At 45.8% G+C, this 12,526-nt stretch overlaps 1 protein-coding gene across 1 annotated transcript in view; it reads left to right on the forward strand.

Annotated features, from left to right (window-relative positions):
- The window catches only part of LOC116984369, a 32,478-nt gene extending 20,169 nt beyond the window's left edge, over positions 1–12,309 (forward strand). Inside the window, exons 8-11 of the mRNA XM_033038527.1 lie at positions 4,532–4,855; positions 8,036–8,347; positions 8,944–9,252; positions 12,035–12,309. Coding sequence (XP_032894418.1) covers positions 4,532–4,855; positions 8,036–8,347; positions 8,944–9,251 — 944 coding nt within the window. The 3' untranslated portion in view covers position 9,252; positions 12,035–12,309. The remainder of the gene's footprint in view (positions 1–4,531; positions 4,856–8,035; positions 8,348–8,943; positions 9,253–12,034) is intronic.
- The last annotated feature ends 217 nt before the right edge of the window (positions 12,310–12,526 follow it).

Raw genomic sequence — 12,526 nt, forward strand, 5'->3', positions numbered from 1 at the left:
GGATGCTATGAGAATGCAGGGTGACTTGGACAGGTTGGGGGAGTGGGCAGATGCATGGCAGATGAAGTTTAATGCGGATAAATGTGAGGTTATCCACTTTGGTAGCAAAAACAGGAAGGCCGATTACTATCTAAATGGCGTCAAGTTGGGAAAAGGGGAAGTACAACGGGATCTGGGGGTCCTTGTTCATCAGTCAATGAAAGTAAGCATGCAGGTACAGAAGGCAGTGAAGAAAGCGAATGGCATGTTGGCCTTTATAACAAGCGGATTTGAGTATAGGAGCAAAGAGGTCCTTCTGCAGTTGTATAGGGCCCTAGTGCAACCACACCTGGAGTATTGTGCGCATTTTTGGTCCCTAATTTGAGGAAGGACATTCTTGCTATTGAGGGAGTGCAGCTTGGGTTTATAAGGTTAATTCCCAGGATGGCAGGACTGTCATATGCTGAGAGAATGGAACGGCTGGGCTTGTACACTCTGGAGTTTAGAAGGATGAGAGGATATCTTATTGAAACATATAAGATTATTAAGGGTTTGGACACGCTAGAGGCAGGAAACATGTTCCCGATGTTGGGGGAGTCCAGAACCAGGGGCCACAGTGACGATTAAACACTTTTTTTCACAGAGAGTTGTGAGTTTGTGGAATTCTCTGCCTCGGTGGATACTTTGGATAAGTTCTCTGGATACGGTGAATAGGTTCTCGGGATACTTTCAAGAGAGCTAGATAGGGCTCTTAAAAATAGCGGAGTCGGGGGATATGGGGAGGGCAGGAACGGGGTAGTGATTGGGGATGATCAGCCATGATCACATTAAATGGCGGTGCTGGCTCGAAGGGCCGAATGGCCTACTCCTGCACCTATTGTCTGAGTTCCAATCTTAAATTGCAAGAATTAGTGACAAACACAAAGTGCTGGAGGAACTCAGTGGGGTGGGCAACACCTCTGGAGAAAATTGATGGGTGATGTTTTGGGTCGGGACCCATCACTGCTGCTTTCGATCAGCTCTGTGCCCCCTCTGTCCACTTCCCTTGGTACGGAGGAGATTAGTTCTTGGTTCCACTCCTCCTGCAGAACTATACTGGACTCTGTGGCTGCGTTAAAAACTTTGCAGCCCAGAGCTAAACCCGAGCCCTGGTTCAGTGACGCAACTCGTACAGCTCGACGGGAGTGTCGCAGAGCTGAACGAAAGTGGAAGAAGGACAGGCTGCAGGTTTCATCGCAAATTCTAAAGGACAGCTGGCGAAATTACCAAAATACTGTTAAAGAGGCCAAAAGATATTACCTGTCTAATATAATAGTGTCTAAGCGTCACGACCCACGTGTGTTATTCAAAACCATTGATTCTGTTTTAAATGCCCCACAGCCTGTCTGCCTGGAAGCATCGTCCGAATTGTGCAATGACTTCCTGCACTTCTTTATCAATAAGGTTGTTTCTATAAGGGCTCTCATCTCAGCTCCTGCCTCTGACCCCTCTGTTCCGGCCCCATGCCTGGTGGCATTCGATAAGTTTGTGCCTCTGACATTGTCGGGTCTAGAGGATGTGGTTAGCCATATTAAGCCGTCGGGTTCCCCTTGTGATGCTGTCCCTCCTCTTCTTTTTAAAGAGGTTTTCCCGAGTATAGGGCAGTCGGTTCTCGCCATCATAAACAGTAGCTTGTGTTCTGGGGTTGTCCCCGTAAATTTTAAACATGCTGTAGTGCAACCACTACTTAAGAAACCCGGCCTGGACCAAACTGTTCTGGCCAATTTTAGGCCGATCTCCAAGTTGCCATTTATCTCTAAAGTCATGGAGAAAGTAGTTTATGCTCAGCTGAAACTCTTCCTGGATGAGCACAATATTCGGGAGGTTTTCCAGTCTGGATTCAAAGCTATGCATAGCACAGAGTCGGCTCTGCTAAGGGTTTTTAACGACATCCTCCTGGCAAACGACTCCGGTAATTATGTGGTTCTTGTCTTGCTAGACCTATCTGCCGCCTTCGATACAGTGGACCATGAAATTTTAATTTCCCGATTACAGCGCCAAGTGGGCATTTGTGGCAGTGCCCTGGGATGGTTCAGGTCCTATCTGGCAGACAGAACCATGCGTGTAAGCCTTGCTGGCTTTGAATCCTCCTCCACTCCCTTGGCATATGGGGTTCCACAGGGCTCAGTTTTAGGGCCCCTATACCTACTTCCTCTGGGCTCAATTTTAAGAAGGCATGGCATCTTCTTTCACTTTTACGCAGATGATAGCCAGTTATATATGCCACTCAGGAAAGAAGACGACTATTCTCTAAAATCACTTCTGTCTTGTCTTGAGGACATTAAGTCCTGGATGGCCTTAAACTTTCTGGGACTTAATGAAAAAAAGACAGAGGTGATTTTGTTTGGCCCCAATGGCTGCCGTGAACCTCCCTTTGTTGACTTGGGTCCACTGGCATTGTCCGTAAAGCCAACAGTTTTAAACCTGGGTTTTAGGATGGACGGTGATTTTAAACTAGATAAACAAATAGGCGCGGTGGTTAAGTCCAGCTTCTTTCACCTAAGGAAGCTGGCAAAGGTGAAGCCCATCCTCGAGCGGCAGCATTTTGAAACAGTAATCCATGCCTTTATTACATCTAGGCTGGATTACTGTAACGCACTCTACTCTAGAGTCGCACGAGCTTCATTGGCTCGTCTCCAGCTGGTTCAAAATGCTGCCGCTCGCCTTTTGACCGGAACTCGAAAGAGGGAGCACATTACGCCAATTTGGGCCTCCCTTCACTGGCTCCCAGTGCACTTTCGAGTTCATTTTAAAATTCTCTTATTTGTTTTCAAATCGTTGAATGGGCTCGCCCCGCCTTACCTCTCTGAGCTGCTCCACCTATATGCTCCTGCCCGGTGCCTCAGGTCAGCTGATAAGCTGCTCCTTGAGGTACCAAGGTCTAAGCGGAAGCTCAGAGGGGATAGAGCCTTTTCTGTTGCTGCTCCGGCACTCTGGAACACCTTGCCGTTGCACATCAGACAGGCCCCCTCACTGTCCATCTTCAAATCCTCCCTAAAAACACATTTTTATTCTCTGGCTTTCGACACTGGCTGAGACATTGCTCCTGTTCTTAGTGCTTTTAATGTCTTTTAATTTTTACTGTTTTTTAGTCCTTCGTTTTACAGTTTTTAATGGTGTGTAATAACTTTTTGTCCATGAGTCCTCATGTACAGCACTTTGTGGCAACTGCGGTTGTTTAAAGTGCTTTATAAATAAAGTTATTATTATTATTATTATTATTATTATCTTCAGACCGTTCTTCAGTCCCAATCCAAAACGTCATCTATCCATGTTCTCCAGAGATGCTGCCTGACCCGCTGAGTTACTACTGCCATTTCATTTGACCATTCAGCCTATCAAGTCTACTTCATCATCGATTCATAGTTGACCTATCTTTCCCCCTCAACCCCCTTCTCCTGCCTTCTTCCCATAACTCCTGACACCCGTACTAATCACCCCGGTCAACCCCCACCTTAAAAATATCCATTGACTTGGCTTCCACAGCCTTTTGTGGCAATGAATTCCACATATTTCACACACTCTGACTAAATAAATTCTTCCTCATCTCCTTTGAAAAGATACATTGAAGTGTGATGAAAATCCCGAAATGAAGGCAAGGAGGCAGGTGTTTGGGGAGATATTTTATTCGCCTTCCTTCTCCTGATCAGACGAGTCTGCAAGAGAGAGATTGCACCTAAACCCCTGCCCTTTATCCCTGTAACTAAGGGCCGCCTTCAGACTCATCCATGCCCGTGCCGAGGGGTTCGATAGTGGAAATGGCCCGACCCTTGGGAGCCGCCACAGAAGCCCCCCCCCTCCCAGAACAGGAGGCATGCAACCCGACCGGACCGCGTATGGAAGTCGGCCGACAGAGGGGCCGGCGGTGGCACAGGTCGAGGGTCCGGCGGGAGGACAGGTGGAGTGTCAGGCGGAGGGAGTTGCGAAGGGGGGGCGACCTCGCGGCCGAGGTTGGTCAATGTCCAAATGTGCCGGCTTTAACCGGTCAATCGACACAGCCTCCGGCCGGACCCCCATGTACAACACAAAGGTTGTCTGTCTGTGATCCAACATCCGGAACGGGCCTTCATACGACCTCTGGAGCGGCGTCCGGTGGGCATCACGTCGGGGTCACCAATGTAACGCGATGATAATCCCGAAATGAAGGCGAGGAGCCTGGTGTTTCGGGAAGCATTTTATTTGCTGTCCTTCTCCTGACCAGACAAGTCTGCAAGAGAGAGATTGCACCTAAACCCCTGTCCTTTATCCCTGTAGCTAAGGGCCGCCCCCGGACTCATCCATGCCCGTGCCGAGGAGTTCGATAGTGGAAATGGCCCGACCCTTGGGAGCCGCCACAACATCATTTTATTCTGAGGCTGTGGCCTCTGGTCCGAGACTCTCCCACTAGTAGAAACATCCTCTCCACATTCACTCCATGTCTATTTTATGTCTATCTTTGGTATAAACCAGCATCTGCATTTGCTTTTGTATTACATTCTATCCAAGAGTTAATGTTGTTTTGTTTTTTTTGCAGTGTCTCCACCGTTATTGGACGACATGAAAATTCAACCACAATATCCCAAACCAGGAGATTTGACAACATTCTCGTGCCATGCACGTGGCTTCTATCCAAAGGATGTTAAGTTCATGTGGTTCAAAAATGAGAAGATGATTGATGCTAAAGAGATCACTTTTACTGACCCAGAGATCGATAAAAACACTGGCTTCTTCTGCTGTGAAAGCCAGTGGAAGTATAAGATTTTACCTGATGACCATCAAATCAATTTCAAAGTTGAGGCTCTTCACTTTCAAACTGCTCATCGACCCGCTAAGGTCTTTCACTGCTTACTCCTTGGAGGTATGTCATAGTCATACAGCCTGGAAACGGGCCCAGTTGCTCAACTTGTCCACACCGACCAACATGTCCCATCTACACTAGTACCACCTGCTTACGTTTGGCCCATATCTCACTAAACCTGTCCTATCCAAGTACCTACCTAATTGTATACACCTACCACTCTTTGTGTGAGAAAGTTACCCCTCAGATTCCTATTAAACCTTTCCCCCATTTACCTTGAATCTATGTCCCCTGGTTCTTGATTCCCTTTCTCTGGGCAAGCGACTGTTTGAGTCTACCTGCTCTATTCCTCTCATGATCTTGTCATGCGTTCATCATCTACTTTGTGGCTTGGACTAGTTCGGTTTCCCCGCCTTTTTCTTCTTCCTGTCTGAAGAAAGGTCCCAACTGTATATGATATTATGGAGACATATATAATGTCGACAGTCAGAACCTTATTCCCCAGGGTGGAAATGCAAAGAATGCAAGGCATAGCTATGAATCGAGAGGTGGTAACTTTAATGGAGATGTGCGGGGCAAGTTTTTTTTTAGACAGTGTGTGGTGGGTGTCTGGAATGAGCTGTTACGGGTAGTGGTGGAGGCAGATACGATGGCTGCGTTTAAATTGCATTTAAATAGGCACATGGATATGCAGGGATAGGGTTCAAGTATCAGTTGATGAGATCAGTTTAGCTCGGCACCTGCCTCGGAAGTTGGCTTTGGGAACAGATCTGCCGGCCACAGGGGGCAAATGTGACTCGCCAGTCGGCCGCGGAAGTCCTGATGAGGTCGAGGTCGGCCGTTTTACCAAGCCAAGGCTTCACATTTTTGGGGTGACTTCCCAGGGGTGGGTTGGGGAGGGGGGGGGGGGGATAACAAGTGCACTCTCCTAATTTTGTCTGGATTAAATGTGTTGTTCCACCAGGTGCTGGAAAATCAGTGGTGCACCTGTACCTTTGATTCTGTTGCAATGTGAAGCCAAAGTGAGGGATACAGGTGGAAGGGGAGGGAAGAGATAATAGGATAAATGGATGTGCACCAGTGTGGGGCACTGTGAGGAGAAGGGGACAACTTGTGGGGGGATTATTACCCAACATTGCAGAAGGTTAAGTGGGGGGGGGGACTTGATAGAGGTCTTATAATGATGAGAGGGATAGACAGAGTTGACGTGGATAAGCTTTTTCCATTAAGCGTAGGGAAGATTCAAACAAGAGGACATGATTTGAGAATTAAGGGACAGAAGTTTAGGGGTAACATGAGGGGGAACTTCTTTACTCAGAGAGTGGTGGCTGTGTGGAATGAGCTTCCAGTGGAAGTGGTGGAGGCAGGTTCGATTTTATCATTTAAAAATAAATTTGATAGGTATATGGACGGGAAAGGAATGGAGGGTTATGGTCTGAGTGCAGGTAGATGGGACTAGGGGAGAATAAGTGTTCGGCACGGACTAGAAGGGCCGAGATGGCCGATTAGGAAAAGGGGAGATGCAACGAGACCTGGGTGTCATGGTACAGCAGTCATTGAAAGTAGGCATGCAGGTGCAGCAGGCAGTGAAGAAAGCGAATGGTATGTTAGCATTCATAGCAAAAGGACGAGTATAGGAGCAGGGAGGTTCTACTGCAGTTGTACAGGGTCTTGGTGAGATCACACCTGGAGTATTGTGTACAGTTTTGGTCTCCTAATCTGAGGAAGGACATTCTTGCCATAGAGGGGGTACAGAGAAGGTTCACCAGGCTGATTCCTGGGATGTCAGGACTTTCATATGAAGAAAGACTGGATAGATTTGGCTTGTACTCGCTAGAATTTAGAAGATTGGGGGGGGATCTTATAGAAACTTACAAAAACAAGATGCAGGAAGATTGTTCCCGATGTTGGGGAAGTCCAGAACAAGGGGTCACAGTTTAAGGATACGGGGGAATCCTTAAACTAGGACCGAGATGAGAAAAACATTTTTCATACCTGAAACTTTGGAATTCTCTGCCACAGAATGTAGTTGAGGCCAGTTAATTGGCTATATTTAAGAGGGATGTGGCCCTTGTGGCTAAAGGGATCAGGGGGTATGGAGAGAAGGCAAGTACAGGATACTGAGTTGGATGATCAGCTATGATCATATTGAATGGCGGTGCAGGCTCGAAGGGCCGAATGGCCTACTCCTGCACCTATTTTCTTTGTTTTCTATGTTTCCGTGCTGTAATGGTTATATGGTTAAGTCAATGTTCATACAACCATCCTACCAACAATTAGTGAGCAGTCCTGACCAAAGATCCTATAGCGGGGAAAGATAGGCTACTCCTGCGAAATGCAATGGGCTGACGTGTAGTACGCTATGGAGAGGATCCTGGGCATTTTTCCCTGCCCATTTTAGTAACCGGATCATACCCGACCCGACTCGCAGTGTAATCAACGTTGCGGGGGAACAGTTTGTGTGTGTGATATAGGGTTAGATTCATAATTCTGTTAGTTCATACTTCTGTTAATTCTTGTTAAAGAATAAAATGTTTATAAACACACAAACATGAATGTGATATAAATGTATATAATCATATAACACACACAATTATATTTCTTCTGATTTTTATATCCAATGATGAACTTTATTTCAGACTAGACGGGACATTAAATAATAAACATTGTAAACCTCCCCGCAACTTCACACACACTAAACCCTATCCCCCCCCCCGGCACTCCCTCGCCTCCCCCCACACTACAATGTCTCCCCCCCCCCCCGGCACTCCCTCGCCTCCCCCCACACTACAATGTCTCCCCCCCCCCCGGAACAAGATGGCGGAGGCTGGTTGCTAAAATGAGTCCTATAATCATCACCCATGAATCTGCCCATGACCGTACTACATGTTTTGCGTAGGAGTAGGCCATCTTGCTCTGCTATAAGATCTTTGGTCCTGACCTACTCTCTACCATCAGACTGTAATTGATCAGACTTTACTGTACTTTATATTGCACTAAACTATATTCAAGCTACTCCCTTTATCCTGTATCTACACCGAGGATGGCTCGAATGCAATCACGTATAGCCTGTCCACTGACTGGAGAGCACACATACTTCGGTACACGTGACAACAAAACTAAAATAAATGCCAGTTTGAGTGCAATTGTTCTGGGAAAAGGCAGATTTGTTTACGGCAACTGCACTATAATAAAATTGAGCAATATCTAAACTGTTGTCTGTTTTATTTTTCCAAATAGGAACTCCAATGCTTTCTGATATAATTCTTGAGCCAGAAACTCCATTCTATGGCCAGCCTCTAGTTCTTAAATGCAACGTGACCAATTTTTCTCAGAATGGAATCACCACCAATTGGCTAATGGACAATAAACCTATTTTGAAAGGAGTCAGGAATACAGACCCCAGGGAGGAACAAGATGGAATTTATCAGTTGTGCTCCTGTCTGGACCTGACACCCACAGCTTTTCATTACAACAAGAAACTTGTCTTTGAGGTGAAAGATGAAGTTACATCTGAAGTTATTACCAAACACTTATATTTACCACTTCCAGGTAAGTGAAACTGGTGGAAAGCCTTAACTTAAAAAATTGTTAACAAGGATGGAATTGATCAGTCGGGTACTAAGGTTTTAAAAGAAAACTTTGGGTGGCGCAGAGGTGGAGTTGACTTGCAACACCAGAGACTCGGATTCGATCCTGACCTCGGGTGCTATCTATGCTGAGTTTGCACGTTCTCCCCTTGACCGAGTGGGCTTCCTCCGGGTGCTCTGGTTTCCTCCCACATCCCAAAGACCTGCAGGTTTGTAGGTTAATTGGCTTTGGTAAAATTGTAAATAGTCCCTTGTGTTTAGGTTAGGGCTAGTGAATGGGCTGATCACTAGTCGGCTCACTCAGTGGGCCGTAGGCCCTGTTTCCACTATGTATCTCCAAAGTCTAAAGTAAAAGTTAATTGACCTCTGTAAATTGTCCCCTACTGTATAGGGAGTGGATGAGAAAATGGGATAACATAGAACTAGTGTGAACATGTTAGCTATGGCTAGTGTGGATTAGCTAGGCCTAAGAGCCCAGCTTGCTGTATTTCTGAACTAAACTATCCACTGTCGAAAGTGAGACCATCTCAATATGTGCATATTCTACTCTATTTTAAGGTAATGTCCCCAATGTGTCTGAAATCAACTGCAAAGCTCCAGAGGAAAGCACAGAGGCATCTTTCACGGTTTCGTTGACTGATTATGTACCTCAGAAAATTGAGGTGAAGTGGTTCAAAGGAGAACAACCCTATGCAGGGCCTGTCCATAATAGTCAACCTCGGGTTGCCACCACTGGCCTCTTCTCTTCAACAACAGAAATAAAATTTATTCCAGAACCATCTGATCATGACTTGGAAATCAGATGTGAGATATTTCATCTGGAAACAAAGAAAAGGATTTACCGAAAGTGTCGCTTAACATTTTGAGGTAAATATGACTTATTGCCTCCAAAGCATGGTTTCGACAAGGCTAGGTTTTAAAATAGCTAGTTTCTTCCCAGCTGTTATCATGCAATTGAACCGTCATCTCACCAACTAGATTGCAGTCCTGACCTCCCTCCCAACTTTATCTTGCACTAAATGTTGTACCCTTTTAAATTTATGTGGTGGGAGCAGAATTAGTCCATTCAGCCCATTGAGTCTACTCCGCCATTCAATCATGGTTGGTGCATCTTTCATAGAAACATAGAAACATAGAAAGTAGGTGCGAGAGTAGACCACCAGGTCCGTCGAGCCCGCACCGCCATTCGCTCATGGCTGAACACTAAACAGACACACTTACCCACAAACAGTAGACACAAGACACAGAACACAAGACACTACCCTCCCCTTTATACCGCTATCACCCCTCTCCACCCCAAAAACCTCGTGATCTCCTGGGGGAGGCAAAAAAAACGGATAAAAACCCAGGTCCAATTCGGGAAAAAAATCCGGGAAATTCCTCTCCGACCCCAATCCAGGCGATCGACACTTGTCCAGGAGATCACTCAGGTCTTACTATACTAACCATACCTAGGTCCATATCCCTGCCCTCTCCCCGTAGCCCCTTATCCCCTTGGCAGCTAAAAAACCATCTATTTTAGTCTTAAATATATTTAAAGTTTCTGCTTCCACTGCTCCCTGGGGCAGTGAATTCCATAAATTAACCACCCTCTGGGTGAAGAAGTTCTTCCTCATCTCAGTTTTAAAAGAGCCCCCCCTTATTCTGCAACTATGTCCCCTAGTTCTAGTTTCCCCGATCATTGGGAACATCCTCGGTGCATCCACCCGATCAAGGCCCCTCACGATCTTATATGTTTCAATGAGATCGCCTCTCATTCTTCTAAACTCCAAAGAGTAGAGTTCCAGCCTACTTAACCTTTCCTCATATGTCAATCCCCTCATTGCAGGAATTAATCTTGTAAACCTTCGCTGCACTGCCTCCAGGGCTAGTACATCCTTTCTTAAGTATGGACCCCAGAACTGTACACAGTATTCCAAATGTGGTCTCACTAATACTGTGTACAGCTGCAGCAAGACCTCCGTGTTTTTATACTCAATCCCCCTAGCAATAAAGGCCAAAACTCCATTGGCCTTCCTGATTGCTTGCTGCACCTGCATACTAACTTTTAGTGATTCATGTACTAATACCCCTAGATCCCTTTGCGTTGCATTACAACGCAGCTCCTCCTCATTTAGAAAATAACTTGCCCTATCATTTTTTTCCCAAAGTGAATGACTTCACATTTATTAGTATTAAACTTCATCTGCCAAGTTGTTGCCCACTCACCTAGCTTATCTATATCCTTTTGCAGACTCTTCCTATCCTCCTCATCCCCTACTTTTCCTCCCATTTTTGTATCGTCCGCAAATTTTGATATATTACACTTGGTTCCCTCCTCCAAATCATTTATATAAATTGTGAACAACTGGGGTCCCAGCACCGACCCTTGCGGAACCCCGCTAGTTACCGGTTGCCATCCCGAGTATGAACCATTTATCCCCACTCTCTGCTTCCTATTTGTTAGCCAATCCTCTACCCATGCTAATATATTACCCCCAATCCCATAATTTTTTATTTTTAGCAATAGTCTCTTATGTGGCACCTTGTCAAAAGCCTTTTGGAAGTCCAAGTATACCACATCCACCGGTTCCCCTTTATCCACCCGGGTTGTTACTTCCTCAAAGAATTCGAGCAGATTCGTTAAACAGGACTTCCCCTTCACAAAACCATGCTGGTTCTGTCCGATGAAGTCATGTTTATCCAAGTGCCCCGTTAGTGTTTCTTTAATAATTGTCTCTAACATTTTACCCACCACCGATGTTAGACGCTTTCACTCTCAACCCCATTCTCCTGCCTTTATCTGTTCACTTTGGACAGTTTGATTTTACCATGCATAGTCTTTCCGCTGACTAGTCTTCTGCTGACTGGATAGCATGCAACAAAAAACATTTCACTGTACCTCGGTACATGTGACAATAAACTAAACTAAACCATTGGATCATATTGCCATTCCTGGCAAAATGTCATGTAATACAAATGTGCTGGAGTGACTCAGCGGGTCAGGCAGCAACTAGACTAAGTGGGACCCATTGGGTGACCTGCTTGGGGTGGGGCGGGGCTGGGCTGCTTCGGGTCCCTCCGAAAGTCCGGTTGGAAACCTTCCGCTGGCCACCCTTATAAAGACGCGATGGCGCAGGAAGGGGCCGATCGTCCTGGGGAGTGACGGGAAGAGATTAATCCGCGCGGCGCTGATTGCCAGGTGAAGAGATCGATCTGCGCACGCGTGGTTTTTAAGATTTATAAACCTCGCTAACATTTACGACATTCAACCAATCTGAACGAAACTTGGTGCAATCGCAGCACAGGAGAACAGTGAGTGAACTGGCGAAAAATCATAGCGTTATCGCGAACCATTTTTGCGTAAATAGAATGACCGCCAAACCGGAAGATAAAAAGATCAGAGTTTTAGGTATGTGTAGATAGATAGAATATATCAGGCTTCCCCTCAATCTCTGTCGTTCCAGAGAAAACAATTCAAGTTTGTTCAATCTTTCCGTGTTGGTAATGTGCCTAATTCAGGCTGTTAACCACAATGACCTTGCAGTTTGATGCAAGGCAAGGAGATCATGAAAATGTAGGTGTGTTAGGGTAACTAACACAGCAGTGCGTGATGTGAACATTGTTGAGTTTTGTTGAAGGGACATTGACTCTGTTTCTCTCTCCACAGATGCTGCCTGGTCTGCTGACTATTTCCAGAGGGATTTTGTACCAATATGTAAAGTTAACTTTATATCTTGCCATAAGCTGTGAGCCTTGGAGGAGTTGGAGGATCAATCACTGTAGCAATTTTGGGAACTAAGGAGCAAACTAAAAAAGGAGACCAGAAGGGCAAAAGAGGGCCAGGTAGCACTGGCCGGCAGCATAAAAGACAATCCCAAAAGATTTTATGAATACATAAGGGGGAAAGGGGGAACTAGAGAGAGAGTGGGACCTCTCAGGAATAAAAGCCACAGGAGATGGGCAAGGTGCTCAATGAGTATTTCTCCTCTGTATTAACCAAGGAGAAAGACAGTAGGACAGAAGAAATTGGAGCAGTTACTGGAAGTATCATGAGAGCAGTCAGGGTTATCGTCGAGGAAGTACTGAAGGTACTGTCGTATTTAAAGGTAGACAAATCTATCAGATATATCCGAGAACATTGCGTGAAACTAGAGAGGAA

The sequence above is a fragment of the Amblyraja radiata genome, chromosome 20 (genome assembly GCF_010909765.2).
Source record: "Amblyraja radiata isolate CabotCenter1 chromosome 20, sAmbRad1.1.pri, whole genome shotgun sequence".
Taxonomy (NCBI): domain Eukaryota; kingdom Metazoa; phylum Chordata; class Chondrichthyes; order Rajiformes; family Rajidae; genus Amblyraja; species Amblyraja radiata.